This window comes from Ranitomeya variabilis, chromosome 6 (genome assembly GCF_051348905.1).
Source record: "Ranitomeya variabilis isolate aRanVar5 chromosome 6, aRanVar5.hap1, whole genome shotgun sequence".
Lineage (NCBI taxonomy): Eukaryota > Metazoa > Chordata > Amphibia > Anura > Dendrobatidae > Ranitomeya > Ranitomeya variabilis.
The window spans coordinates 7268834-7283398 of record NC_135237.1 but is presented as its reverse complement, the minus strand read 5'-3'; the positions used below and the strand labels follow the sequence as shown (position 1 = coordinate 7283398).

Sequence of the window (14565 nt, the reverse complement as noted above, 5' to 3'; positions counted from 1 at the left end):
TGACAACCTGCCAGTAAATCATGTGTGAGAGGTTGTCAGCCCCGCCCCCTAATGACATCACTGATATAATGATGAGACCACACCCCTTATACTCCAACCCCGCCCCTCATCTATCACTGCTGACAACCTGCCTGTATACATGTGAGAGGTTATCAGCCCCACCCCCAGTGATGACATCACTGATAAAATGATGAGACCACGCCCCTTATACTCTAGCCCCGCCCCTCATCTATCACTGCTGACAACTTTCCTGTATATCCTGTATGAGAGGTTGTTAGTCCTATCCACTGGTGAGGACATCACCAAAGTAATTTGCACCCCCCTGACCTGTATCTGACGTCAGCAGAGTCATCTGTTGCTTGGCTTGCAGTTTTTGCTGCTCAGTGGGTCCAGTTTCTACTTTCATTATCCGTAGTTCTATCTTCTTTGGCCCATGCTCCAGGATATCGATTTTGACTTTGATTCCCATTGCTGAGAACATTTCCCGGAATCTGTGTGCAGCGATTGACGCTTCTGACATAACGTCAAACTTGATGTAGATGAACTTGTCGTCCTCTCGATAGGTCTGATGGTCTACAGGGGGCAGATCACCCTCATCAGCGCTCACAAACAACTCTTCTTCGGACATTTCCAGGGAAGACTTAGACTTGAAGATCTTATGGAGTCTCCTTCCTGCCTTCCGGAAGGCATCGTCCAGGTCACTTCCGGAACTTTCAGTCTCACTGTCTGTGGAGGATTTTGGTGGTATGGGGATAGGTTTTTGGGGAATCTCCGGTTCTCCAGTGCCTACCACCAGCTTTGCACTGTGGCATACTGCACCAAATTTGTTGGAGGCTTCACATGTGTATGTACCTGTGTCCTGCAGCTCCACCGCAGTGATAATTAGAGAGCAGGTCCCATCGGGGTAATCATCAATGTGGTAGTGACGCCCATCAGACAGCTCCTTACCATCCTTCATCCATCGAGCTGTGACATCGCTCTTACTGATGGCCACACACTCGAGGTGGACAGTTCCTCCCAGCTCCACGGAGAAGTCTTTGAAGGTGTCAGTAAACATGGGACACTCCTGTTGCCTTATCACCTTTCTTGCTTTATAGCCCTTGAATGCTGCTTGGATCTTCACAGCTGCCTTGTCCATAGCTGGGTCATCATCAAATATTTCCGACAAGTCAGGTTCTTGAATGGGTTCAGTTTTCTTCTCCTCCTTACTCTCAGTCTCAGTGTTGTCCGGAGTCTCAAAGTGCTTGAAGAACTTGGTAGCGGAGACGGTCTGGACCTTACTTCCGTAGGTGATGGTGGACTTACCCGCCTTTTTAAGATATGAGACCAGAGATGGTGTCCCAGCCCGGGACTCATCATCAGAACTTGTTAGGGAGAAATCAGCCTCACTTGTCTTGGCCACGTCTTCAGAAGTATAACCTGAGAAATCTGCTCGACGCTCAGCCTCTCTTATGCGCTTGAGTTTTTCATTTTCTTCAGGGATGGAGTCTAGAGTTGGTTCCTTGCTCATTCTCCTTCTTTTGGCCACATCTTCCCATAAGAGATGGAGATCTCCTTCCTGGGCAGCTTCTGGGGGTAGGTTGGGCTGTGAACTATCTTCAGCCTCAACCACACAATCTGTCCTTTCATGAGCAACTCCGAGAATCTCTTGTACTGATACTAGCTCTGTGATGGTTTGTACTGGTAGATAAATGGAAAAAACATCACATGTGGAGGGTGACATGGCCACAGATGAGACACTCAATTGTCCACAAATCAAAAAATAGAAAACCAGCAAAACAGCCACTTACTCCCCAAGGACACAGTGGCAGAAGTTTTGACACCCGAGGCGGTGACACACGAGTAGGTGGCTTGATCACTGGTGGAGACACCATAGATGAGCAGGATCTGCCTCTTCCCTTCGGAGATCATTTGGTATTTCTTCCCTGGATGCAGCGGCTCATTCTCCCTCATCCAGCTGACATCACGACTTTCTTTGGACAGTTCACACTCCAGGCGCAGAGTCTCCCCCGGGGCCACAGATTTATGTTGTAGTGGACATTGAACAGTCACAGGTTCTTCTGCAAATGGAAAATTAAATGTTAAGACTGGAAGCTGATGTCTGCCTTATTATATATGGGCAAGGTAAAGCTAATACCCCAAATCACTCTCTTTCTCTGACCCCTGTTCCTTATACCTGACCCCTAATCACTGTCGCCTCTGAACCTTAACAGTCATCTCTGACCGCACATGTTTATCTGTGACTCTAAACGTGTGGGGTCATAGATGACCAGGAACCTGTGCTGTCTGATAAGTGGGGAAGAGGCCTATCTGTCTGACGAGTTGCATTACAGAGTTTCTTACAATCGTCTGGAATATAGTTGTATGCAATGTCCAATTCTTTTTTTAATCTTTAACTACTAATCCTTATCTCTGATCCCAGGCCTTCATCAATAATCCTTGACCCTAATATGTCTGACCCTGACCCTTAACAACCTGAATCCTACCCTTCAGCTGTAGCCTTTGATCTTTATTTCTACTCACTAATATTCATAACTAACTTCTGAGCCTTATGTCTGATCTCTAACCCTCATCTCAAAGCGCTGACCCTCACTTCTGATTTCCTATCCTTCATCTGTAACTTCTGACCTTCATTTCTTAAGGTACCTTCACATTAAGCGACGCTGCAGCGTCGCTGTTTGGTCGCTGGAGAGCTGTCACACAGACCGCTCTCCAGCGACCAACGATGCCGAGGCCCCCGGGTAACGAGCGTAAACATCGGGTTGCTAAGCGCAGGGCCGCGCTTAGTAACCCGATGTTTACCCTGGTTACCAGCGTAAAATGTAAAAAAAACAAACAGTACATACTCACCTTCGCGTCCCCCGGCGTCCGCTTCCTGCACTGACTGAGCGCCGGCCCTAACAGAAGAGCGGTGACGTCACCGATGCGCTGTACTTTCACTTTCACTTTACGGCACTCAGTCAGTGCAGGAAGCGGACGCCGGGGGACGCGAAGGTGAGTATGTACTGTTTGTTTTTTTACATTTTACACTGGTAACCAGGGTAAACATCGGGTTACTAAGCACGGCCCTGCGCTTAGCAACCCGATGTTTACCCTGGTTACCAGTGTAAAACATCGCTGGTATCGTTGCTTTTGGTGTCAAACACGACGATACACGCCGGTCTGATGACCAAATAAAGTTCTGAACTTTGTTCAACGACCAGCGATATCACAGCAGGATCCTGATCGCTGCTGCCTGTCAAACTCAACGATATCGCTATCCAGGACGCTGCAACGTCACGGATCGCTAGCGATATCGTTTAGTGTGACGGTACCTTTACTCCTAACTCATCTTTGACCTTCAACCCTTTTCACTGATGTCTGGCCCACATATCTTACCTCTCACCTTCATCTCTGACTCGTGGTCTTTAATCTTGGGCATGTAACATAACTTTAGCTGGCCTGGTGTCCAGAATTCTGTACATAAAGCTTCATTATGACATCATGAAAGTTTCCAGATCCTGAGTTTATCTCCTCTGGGACATCCTTTCCTGCAACCAACCGTCACTGTGTCAGCTGGACCAGACTGGGGTCAGCCTGACTCTGAAACGTATTGTCTTATCCTTCTGGTCAGACACGGTCCAGATTCTACAACCCTTGGTGATCAGCGGTGATCGCCTAAGGATGCCCAGCTACTGCTAGTCAAACATCTCCATCCAGCAGCACCTGGACTGGACATGACATGCTAAGTCCACCTCACTGGCTCTCTGCTCTGGATTGTTCTGGGGGGTCTTGGGCATGGGACCCTCAGGACATATACTCTAATAGGAGTTATGGAGACAACTGACAGATTCCTCAGCTTGCTCACTGTGGACTGCTGCCCCTCCACCTCTTGTATACATATACACCCCCACCCTGTGACATGTGACCCCCATTATTAGTATCTGGCCCATGTCCAGCATTCCAGGGCTCACAAACCTCAGTTCCTTATTAATAAATGATTATCATCTTCCACTCCAGCTCCACAGCTGGGAAGCCATGCAAAGACGCTGCATCTAATCTCTACCCAGGGCAGAGCTTGGCTACACGCATGCTGCTCCCCTTCAGGGGAAGAAAAAACGCAGCTTGAATGCTCCACCCAAAGCAGAACAGAGGAAGCAGAGATTCCGCCACTAACATCTACAGCGAGGTCACACATTGGATACCGGAATTACTGGGTCCAACTCCAGACACATCCAAAGCTGCATTCACAGTTCTACTAGTTTCCTGATTGCCTTGAAGGACTTCACACTATACAGCCACTGAACCAGCAGGAGCTGCAGCAGAAAGCATGCTGTAGCTGAACTGCACATTAGATTGCTACTTCTGCTGGTTCAGCGTTTGTAAAGCGCATAACCTGGAAACATCTTACAGTTTACTGCACCCCTGCTAATTCTGTGGCTGTAGAAAGCATAGTCTGGAAGATCCTCGCATTATGCTGCAGCATCTGCTGGTTCAGTGTCTGTAAAGAGCATGCTCAAGCTAGGCCTCACATCTTACTGTTGTCACTGCTGACTCACTAGCTCAATAGCATGCTATGGCAGAATCTCACATTATGCTGCAGCTCCTGCTGGTTCAGTGTCTGCAGAGAGCATGCTCTGTCATGACCTCACTGAAATATTACTTGGTCTTCCAGACCTTACCTTGATCTCCACTGTTCCTGGTAGCTGCCATTTTTTTTAAATTACATTTCGAACTGAGTAAAAGGAAACTTGAAAACGCTTTGCTCTCTTCTTATAGCCTCCTCCTGGTTTGTGGGCATCCACCATTTTCATTTTCAGAGTGCTCGGCAGCTGCTTACAAGAAGCCATGGCTGCTGTTTTTTGGTACAAGGTTAGAGGAGGCTGGGTCTTTATAAAGCTGGAAGTTTATATCACCTGGTCTTTCCTAACAATGATAGTGAACAAGCCATAACCCTGACAGGTTAATTAAGGTATGAAACCTCGGTCACAGTTATCTCCGCACACAAATCTCCACGGGTACCCAAACTTTTGCATAAGCCCATATTCCTGTTTGTAATTTTTAAAATATAAAAAATGATAATATATATATTTTTTGCCTAACATACAAATGAAACGTGTCATCTGTAACTTTAGGCCTTTGAAATTATTTCATCTTCAACTTGCTTCACTCTTCACAATAACAGTAATTTTTGCCAGGGGTGCACAAACTTTTACATGCCACTGTATTTTAGGACATGACTGAAGAGCAGAATTGTGACCGCAGCTCCGGATATGACTTGTATAAGATATGATGTAACAGCCAAACTGTGATGAGATAAACTCGGGAGCTGACTGAGGATCTGTAAAATGCGAGGCGCAGGCTAAAATCAGTGTTTGGCCCCTGACATCAACTTGTCGGCCCACTGCTTTGGTCGCTCATACAAGCCATGCAGGCAGCAGTGTCTGCACACGGTTTGTAGCGATGAAGCGGCGGCTCCTCACCTAGCTGCACCGTCTGTGGGAGGTGAACCGGTTCCCCTATGCCCAGTTTGTTAATGGAGGAGATGCGGAATCGGTAAGGCTCCCCCGACTTCAGGTTTTGGACAGTATATTCCATACTCTGTATGATTTCCATGTTGCATTGCTGCCAGTCACCCCCTGGAAGCTTCATCTCAACATTATATCCAACCACTGGAGCCCCGCCATCACTCAGTGGTGTGAACCAAGACAAGGTCAGCGAGCTGCTGGTCTTACTGACAATCTCAGGATCTTCTGGGGGGTCGGGAAGGGCTAAAGGCACAAGAGTCACTAAATCAAGAAACGGCATGAGCAGATGGCACTACAACACAAGCCAACAGGGGAAAAGTGAGGAGCTCAGAGCAACGGCCCCTGACTACTTCAGAATCTGCCCATCGCATGCCACCCCAGGAGGCTTACCTACCTCTGAATGTCCACATCTACACTGTAGAAGACCACCCTCTGGCTTTCAACCCTATACTGCAGAAAAGCCTGCCCACCTTCTCTATACTGCAGAATAAGACGTTCTATCCACCTCCCCCTTAATGTACGAGACAACCATACGTCCACCTCTTCTATACTGTACAAGACGACCCTATGCTAATTTCATGTACACTGTAGAGGAAGACCCAGTGCCCATTTCAGATGCCCTCTGCGCTCCTCCCCTATAATGTAGAAAGGCTCCCACCCCATCTCTATACTGTAGAAGACCTTCTGCCACCTCCCATATAACGTGGAACAGCCTCTGCCCCCTCCCTTATACTGCAGAAGGGCCTCCACCCAATCTCTATACTGTAGAAGACCTTCCTTCCTTCCCATATAATGTAGAACAGCCTCTGCCCCCTCCCCTATACTGTAGAAGGGCCTCCACCCAATCTCTATACTGTAGAAGACCTTCCTTCCTTCCCATATAATGTAGAAGAGCCTCTGCCCCCTCCCCTATACTGTAGAAGGGCCTCCACCCAATCTCTATACTGTAGAAGACCTTCCGCCTCCTCCCATATAATGTAGAAGAGCCTCCGCCCCCTCCCGTATAATGTAGAAGGGCCTCCACCCAATCTCTATACTGTAGAAGACCTTCCTTCCTTCCCATATAATGTAGAAAAGACTCTGCCCCCTCCCCTATACTGTAGAAGGGCCTCCACCCAATGTCTATACTGTAGAAGACCTTACGCCTCCTCCCATATAATGTAGAAGAGCCTCTGTCCCCTCCCTTATACTGTAGAAGGGCCTCCACCCAATCTCTATACTGTAGAAGACCTTCCGCCTCCTTCCATATAATGTAGAAGAGCCTCCGCCCCCTCCCTTATACTGTAGAAGGGCCTCCACCCAATCTCTATACTGTAGAAGACCTTCCACCTCCTTCCATATAATGTAGAAGAGCCTTTGCCCCCTCCCTTATACTGTAGAAGGGCCTCCACCCAATCTCTATACTGTAGAAGACCTTCTGCCTCCTCCAATATAATGTAGAAGAGCCTCCGCCCCCTCCCCTATACTGTAGAAGGGCCTCCACCCAATCTCTATACTGTAGAAGACCTTCCGCCTACTCTCATATAGCGTAGAACAGCCTCTGCCTCCTCCCTTATACTCTAGAAGTGCCTCCACCCAATCTCTATACTGTAGACCTTCTGCCTCCTCCAATATAATGTAGAATAGCCTCTGTCCTCTCCCCTATACTGTAGAAGGGCCTCCACCCAATCTCTATACTGTAGAAGACCTTCCGCCTCCTCTCCTCTCATATAGCGTAGAACAGCCTCTGCCCCCTCCCTTATACTCTAGAAGGGCCTCCACCCAGTCTCTATACTGTAGACCTTCTGCCTCCTCCAATATAATGTAGAATAGCCTCTGTCCTCTCCCCTATACTGTAGAAGGGCCTCCACCCAATCTCTATACTGTAGAAGACCTTCCGCCTCCTCTCCTCTCATATAGCGTAGAACAGCCTCTGCCCCCTCCCTTATACTCTAGAAGTGCCTCCACCCAGTCTCTATACTGTAGAAGACCTTCCGCCTCCTCCCATATAATAAAGAAGAGCCTCCGCCCCCTCCCTTATACTGTAGAAGGGCCTCCACCCAGTCTCTATACTGTAGAAGACCTTCCGCCTCCTCCCATATAATGTAGAAGAGCCTCCGCCACCTCCCTTATTCTGTAGAAGGGCCTCCACCCAATCTCTATACTGTAGAAGACCTTCTGCCTCCTCTAATATATTGTAGAAGAGCCTCTGTCCCCTCCCTTATACTGTAGAAGGGCCTCCACCCAATCTCTATACTGTAGAAGACCTTCCGCCTCCTCCCATATAATGTAGAAGAGCCTCTGCCCCCTCACGTATACTGTAGAAGGGCCTCCACCCAATCTCTATACTGTAGAAGACCTTCCTTCCCATATAATGTAGAACAGCCTCTGCCCCCTCCCCTATACTGTAGAAGGGCCTCCACCCAATGTCTATACTGTAGAAGACCTTCTGCCTCCTCCAATATAATGTAGAAGAGCCTCCGCCCCCTCCCCTATACTGTAGAAGGGCCTCCACCCAATCTCTATACTGTAGAAGACCTTCCTTCCTTCCCATATAATGTAGAAAAGACTCTGCCCCCTCCCCTATACTGTAGAAGGGCCTCCACCCAATGTCTATACTGTAGAAGACCTTACGCCTCCTCCCATATAATGTAGAAGAGCCTCTGTCCCCTCCCTTATACTGTAGAAGGGCCTCCACCCAATCTCTATACTGTAGAAGACCTTCCACCTCCTTCCATATAATGTAGAAGAGCCTCCGCCCCCTCCCTTATACTGTAGAAGGGCCTCCACCCAATCTCTATACTGTAGAAGACCTTCCACCTCCTTCCATATAATGTAGAAGAGCCTTTGCCCCCTCCCTTATACTGTAGAAGGGCCTCCACCCAATCTCTATACTGTAGAAGACCTTCTGCCTCCTCCAATATAATGTAGAAGAGCCTCCGCCCCCTCCCCTATACTGTAGAAGGGCCTCCACCCAATCTCTATACTGTAGAAGACCTTCCGCCTACTCTCATATAGCGTAGAACAGCCTCTGCCTCCTCCCTTATACTCTAGAAGTGCCTCCACCCAATCTCTATACTGTAGACCTTCTGCCTCCTCCAATATAATGTAGAATAGCCTCTGTCCTCTCCCCTATACTGTAGAAGGGCCTCCACCCAATCTCTATACTGTAGAAGACCTTCCGCCTACTCTCATATAGCGTAGAACAGCCTCTGCCTCCTCCCTTATACTCTAGAAGTGCCTCCACCCAATCTCTATACTGTAGACCTTCTGCCTCCTCCAATATAATGTAGAATAGCCTCTGTCCTCTCCCCTATACTGTAGAAGGGCCTCCACCCAATCTCTATACTGTAGAAGACCTTCCGCCTCCTCTCCTCTCATATAGCGTAGAACAGCCTCTGTCCCCTCCCTTATACTGTAGAAGGGCCTCCACCCAGTCTCTATACTGTAGAAGACCTTCCGCCTCCTCCCATATAATAAAGAAGAGCCTCCGCCCCCTCCCTTATACTGTAGAAGGGCCTCCACCCAGTCTCTATACTGTAGAAGACCTTCCGCCTCCTCCCATATAATGTAGAAGAGCCTCCGCCACCTCCCTTATTCTGTAGAAGGGCCTCCACCCAATCTCTATACTGTAGAAGACCTTCTGCCTCCTCTAATATATTGTAGAAGAGCCTCTGTCCCCTCCCTTATACTGTAGAAAGGCCTCCACCCAATCTCTATACTGTAGAAGACCTTCCGCCTCCTCCCATATAATGTAGAAGAGCCTCTGCCCCCTCACGTATACTGTAGAAGGGCCTCCACCCAATCTCTATACTGTAGAAGACCTTCCTTCCCATATAATGTAGAACAGCCTCTGCCCCCTCCCCTATACTGTAGAAGGGCCTCCACCCAATGTCTATACTGTAGAAGACCTTCCGCCCCCTCCCATATAATGCAGAAGAGCAGCCGCCCCCTCCCCTATACTGTAGAAGGGCCTCCACCCAATCTCTATACTGTAGAAGACCTTCCGCCTACTCTCATATAGCGTAGAACAGCCTCTGCCTCCTCCCTTATACTCTAGAAGTGCCTCCACCCAATCTCTATACTGTAGACCTTCTGCCTCCTCCAATATAATGTAGAATAGCCTCTGTCCTCTCCCCTATACTGTAGAAGGGCCTCCACCCAATCTCTATACTGTAGAAGACCTTCCGCCTCCTCTCCTCTCATATAGCGTAGAACAGCCTCTGTCCCCTCCCTTATACTGTAGAAGGGCCTCCACCCAGTCTCTATACTGTAGAAGACCTTCCGCCTCCTCCCATATAATAAAGAAGAGCCTCCGCCCCCTCCCTTATACTGTAGAAGGGCCTCCACCCAGTCTCTATACTGTAGAAGACCTTCCGCCTCCTCCCATATAATGTAGAAGAGCCTCCGCCACCTCCCTTATTCTGTAGAAGGGCCTCCACCCAATCTCTATACTGTAGAAGACCTTCTGCCTCCTCTAATATATTGTAGAAGAGCCTCTGTCCCCTCCCTTATACTGTAGAAAGGCCTCCACCCAATCTCTATACTGTAGAAGACCTTCCGCCTCCTCCCATATAATGTAGAAGAGCCTCTGCCCCCTCACGTATACTGTAGAAGGGCCTCCACCCAATCTCTATACTGTAGAAGACCTTCCTTCCCATATAATGTAGAACAGCCTCTGCCCCCTCCCCTATACTGTAGAAGGGCCTCCACCCAATGTCTATACTGTAGAAGACCTTCCGCCCCCTCCCATATAATGCAGAAGAGCAGCCGCCCCCTCCCCTATACTGTAGAAGGGCCTCCACCCAATCTCTATACTGTAGAAGACCTTCATTCCTTCCCATATAATGTAGAAGAGCCTCTGCCCCCTCCCCTATACTGTAGAAGGGCCTCCACCCAATCTCTATACTGTAGAATACCTTCCGCCTCCTCCCATATAATGCAGAAGAGCAGCCGCCCCCTCCCCTATACTGTAGAAGGGCCTCCACCCAATCTCTATACTGTAGAAGACCTTCATTCCTTCCCATATAATGTAGAAGAGCCTCTGCCCCCTCCCCTATACTGTAGAAGGGCCTCCACCCAATCTCTATACTGTAGAATACCTTCCGCCCCCTCCCATATAATGCAGAAGAGCAGCCGCCCCCTCCCCTATACTGTAGAAGGGCCTCCACCCAATCTCTATACTGTAGAAGACCTTCCTTCCTTCCCATATAATGTAGAAAAGACTCTGCCCCCTCCCCTATACTGTAGAAGGGCCTCCACCCAATGTCTATACTGTAGAAGACCTTCCGCCTCCTCCCATATAATGTAGAAGAGCCTCTGTCCCCTCCCTTATACTGTAGAAGTGCCTCCACCCAATCTCTATACTGTAGAAGACCTTCCGCCTCCTCCCATATAATGTAGAAGAGCCTCCGCCCCCTCCCGTATAATGTAGAAGGGCCTCCACCCAATCTCTATACTGTAGAAGACCTTCCTTCCTTCCCATATAATGTAGAAAAGAACAAAATACGTGGATAAGAACACCGCGCTAACTAAATAGAACAGCACATACGTGTCAAAATGAACGTCTGGCTGGACAAAACGTATAACAAACTGGAAATGAAAATGAAACTGATGTCCAAACTACAGTAAATGATGATCAAAGCAACAATAACATAAAAAAAGCCAATGCAAATGCCTGGTGAGGGCACAATAGAGGAATGCACACTTACTAGATGATGATATCGATGCTGTGAAAAATGCTGGCAGCCCTGACGAAGAAGGTCCGGAGACCTTCGAAACGCGTAGGCTATTGTGCACCTGAGCGGCACCCGTCTTTTGCTCCTTGCTTTTTTTGCTTTCTGGTGACGTCACCTCAACCACGCCCCCTCTTCTCACCGCTCCTTGCAGCGGTTCTCTTTCGGCCCACGTGTGCCGGTCAGCTGTGTTCCAGGCGCGCTCGGCATACATTCACCAGGGAGGACGCTCCCCACACTTTTGAATGTTTGTGCCGCCCGGCGCTGCCGTTCTGGACACTGCACCGTCAGACACCTGAACCGCTGATGATCCGGTTCTAACCTCTAAGAGGACGTTGACAGCCTTTGCTGGAAAACTGCCAGCATTTTTCACAGCATCGATATCATCATCTAGTAAGTGTGCATTCCTCTATTGTGCCCTCACCAGGCATTTGCATTGGCTTTTTTTATGTTATTGTTGCTTTGATCATCATTTACTGTAGTGTGGACATCAGTTTCATTTTCATTTCCAGTTTGTTATACGTTTTGTCCAGCCAGACGTTCATTTTGACACGTATGTGCTGTTCTATTTAGTTAGCGCGGTGTTCTTATCCACGTATTTTGTTCTTTTACTATATGACAGAGTCAGCACAGTAGCTGTCTAGGCACCTGCAGCTTTCTAGTTCATCTTCTTGGGAGCGCCGGTGTGTTTATTCTGTTTTAATGTAGAAAAGACTCTGCCCCCTCCCCTATACTGTAGAAGGGCCTCCACCCAATGTCTATACTGTAGAAGACCTTCCGCCTCCTCCCATATAATGTAGAAGAGCCTCTGTCCCCTCCCTTATACTGTAGAAGGGCCTCCACCAAGTCTCTATACTGTAGAAGACCTTCCGCCTCCTCCCATATAATGTAGAAGAGCCTCTGTCCCCTCCCTTATACTGTAGAAGGGCCTCCACCAAGTCTCTATACTGTAGAAGACCTTCCGCCTCCTCCCATATAATGTTGAAGAGCCTCTGCCCCTTCACTTATACTGTAGATCTCTTTCCCCTATATTGTAAAAGACCCTCCGCCCCCTCACTTATACCGTAAAAGATCTTCTGCCCCCTTTCCTATACCATAGAAGAGCCTCCACCCATCAATATTGTAGAAGACCTTCTGACCCCTCTCCTATACTGTAGAAGACCCTCCGCCCCTCCCCCATACTATAGAAGACCCTCCACCCTCTCACCCATACTATAGAAGAATGTGTCCCTCCTCTATGATGTAGAAGGAGACCGTCCACCCTTTCCCCCACAGTTACAATGATAGGTGAGAGGGGGCAAGTGTTTCATGTGGAACCGAAACATGTTCCCCTTCCATTATTAGAGATGACTGCCATTACGGTTGTGACTTTATGGAACCTGCAAAATTCCATATAGTACTCAATAAGAAACAGCGCCATTAGGAAAAAAGAATTTCAAGAATCATTGTGAGACCCCTTACTTCTCAAGACATTCTCATGGGCCCACCACCACTTATGCGCCCTTTATGAGATGAAGGTCCTCATTGTGAAGGTCATCTGGTTGAACGACTTACCCAAAACAATCAGTTTGGCAGAGACCACAACATCTCTGGACGCAAAGGCCACCTCCCCGGAATAATGGCTCTGGGCATCTTTCAGAAGAAGCTTGTACTGGTTCCCGTCCACATGCATGGACCAGTTCTCATCAGGCAGGATGGGGGCACCATTAAAGTACCAGGAAGTCTCATTGACTGGAACTGCTTCACTGAGCACACAAGTAAATGCTGCCCGGTCACCAGCAACCACCTCCATGTCAGCGGGGGGCTTCACAACGTCCAGACGCCACCCTGTGATCAAACACAGATAGCAGGGTCTAAGGGGGGAGACCGTATACCTGGTTTAACCATCAGAGTCCCCCCATCGGGAATGAGGGTCTGAGTCTATCAGTCAGAACTGAGGGTCAGAGTTCATCTGTCAGGACTGAAGGTCAGAGTCCACCTGGGATCCAAGTGTCAGGACCTGTTAGTCAGAATTCAAGAATTGAATCTGAGGGGCAGAGTCCACATGTCAGGTCTGATTAGTGGAGTTTGAAGGGAAGCTTAACAAGTCAGGTCTGGAGAGTTGTCATGTCATGGAGAGTTCCCATCATGTCTGACGGGAACACTCCACACACCTTGTTCTGAGAGGCGGTATTTATGCAATGAGTCTGAGGGGCGGCATTTACACAAGTATGAGGGGCAGTCTTTAGGTGTTGGGTTTGTGGGGTGACATCGATGTAACACTTATGACAGCAGGAACGTACTTAGGGGAAAAAGACTGAGTAATATTCAATTGCTCTGGTCACAAATGGGCCCCTGTGAGACCACACAGTTGCCGATTCAGAGGACTGCTTGACTTGACAAATTAGAAAGTGCTCTGAAAATAGCAGCACTACATGATCAGTGCAGTTTCCAAGGTTAGAAGTGAAGAACCTGCAGTCAAAAAATCAAATCACTAAAGGTCCTTTACCCTGCGGGAGTTTGAAGGAATAAAAGAGACTGCTGCATCCACCATGCTCTCCCTAGTTATACAGGATGCACAGTGTCGGGGTGGACATACCTCATGTGCAGCCGTGCGGCTGCACCGGGGCCCAAAGGCTCCGGGGGGGCCCCTACAGGGCGGCTAATAATGAGGGCAATATGGCCTGTTTATCCAGCCCCTAGCCAGATTGCCCTTATGTGGGGCGGGCAGGGAGAGATCCCTGCAGCTCCGCTGCCTACAAGAGAAGATGGCAGCAGAGCTGCAGCGATCCGTCCTGCCTCCTGCCCACGTTTCCTGTCTCCCACAGCAGCCAGTGTCACGGCTGGATGACATCATCATTCAGCGCAACAGCCGCTGTGCCAATGAGAGGAAGCTGCCGGCGACAGTGAGGCTGTGGCTGCAGGAGAGTGTGCGGAGAAGTGAGAGGTGCTGTCTGCTGTGTGTATGTACGTGTGTAGAGATGAGTGGTAGTGTGTGTGTGTAGGTTGAGGAGAGGGCAATGATGAGGGTGATGAGGGAGAAGGCAATGATGGGGGTGACGGAGAGGGCAATGATGGGGGTGGTGGGGGAGAATACAATGATGGGGGTGGTGGAAAGGGCAATAATGGGGGGTGGGGAGGAGGAAATTATGGAGGTGGAGGAATGGGCAATGATGGTGGTGGTGGGGGAGAAGGCAATGATGGAGGTGGTGAAAAGGACAATGATGTTGGTGGTCGAAAGGGCAATAATGGGGTGGTGGGAAGGAGGAAGTGATGGAGGTGGTGAAATGGACAATGATGGGGTGGTGGGGGAGAAAGACAATGATGGTGGTGGAAAGGGCAATGATGGGGATGGTGGAGAAGGA

General features: G+C 48.9%; 1 protein-coding gene across 1 annotated transcript in view; it reads right to left on the bottom strand.

Moving 5' to 3' along the window:
* OBSCN (obscurin, cytoskeletal calmodulin and titin-interacting RhoGEF) overlaps positions 1-14565 on the bottom strand; it is an 860705-nt gene that overhangs the window by 391755 nt on the left and 454385 nt on the right. The window contains exons 61-64 of the mRNA XM_077269354.1: positions 12776-13048; positions 5463-5750; positions 1791-2060; positions 328-1680 (exon numbers count right to left, since the gene is read on the bottom strand). Of these exons, the coding sequence (XP_077125469.1) occupies positions 328-1680; positions 1791-2060; positions 5463-5750; positions 12776-13048 (2184 nt within the window). The remainder of the gene's footprint in view (positions 1-327; positions 1681-1790; positions 2061-5462; positions 5751-12775; positions 13049-14565) is intronic.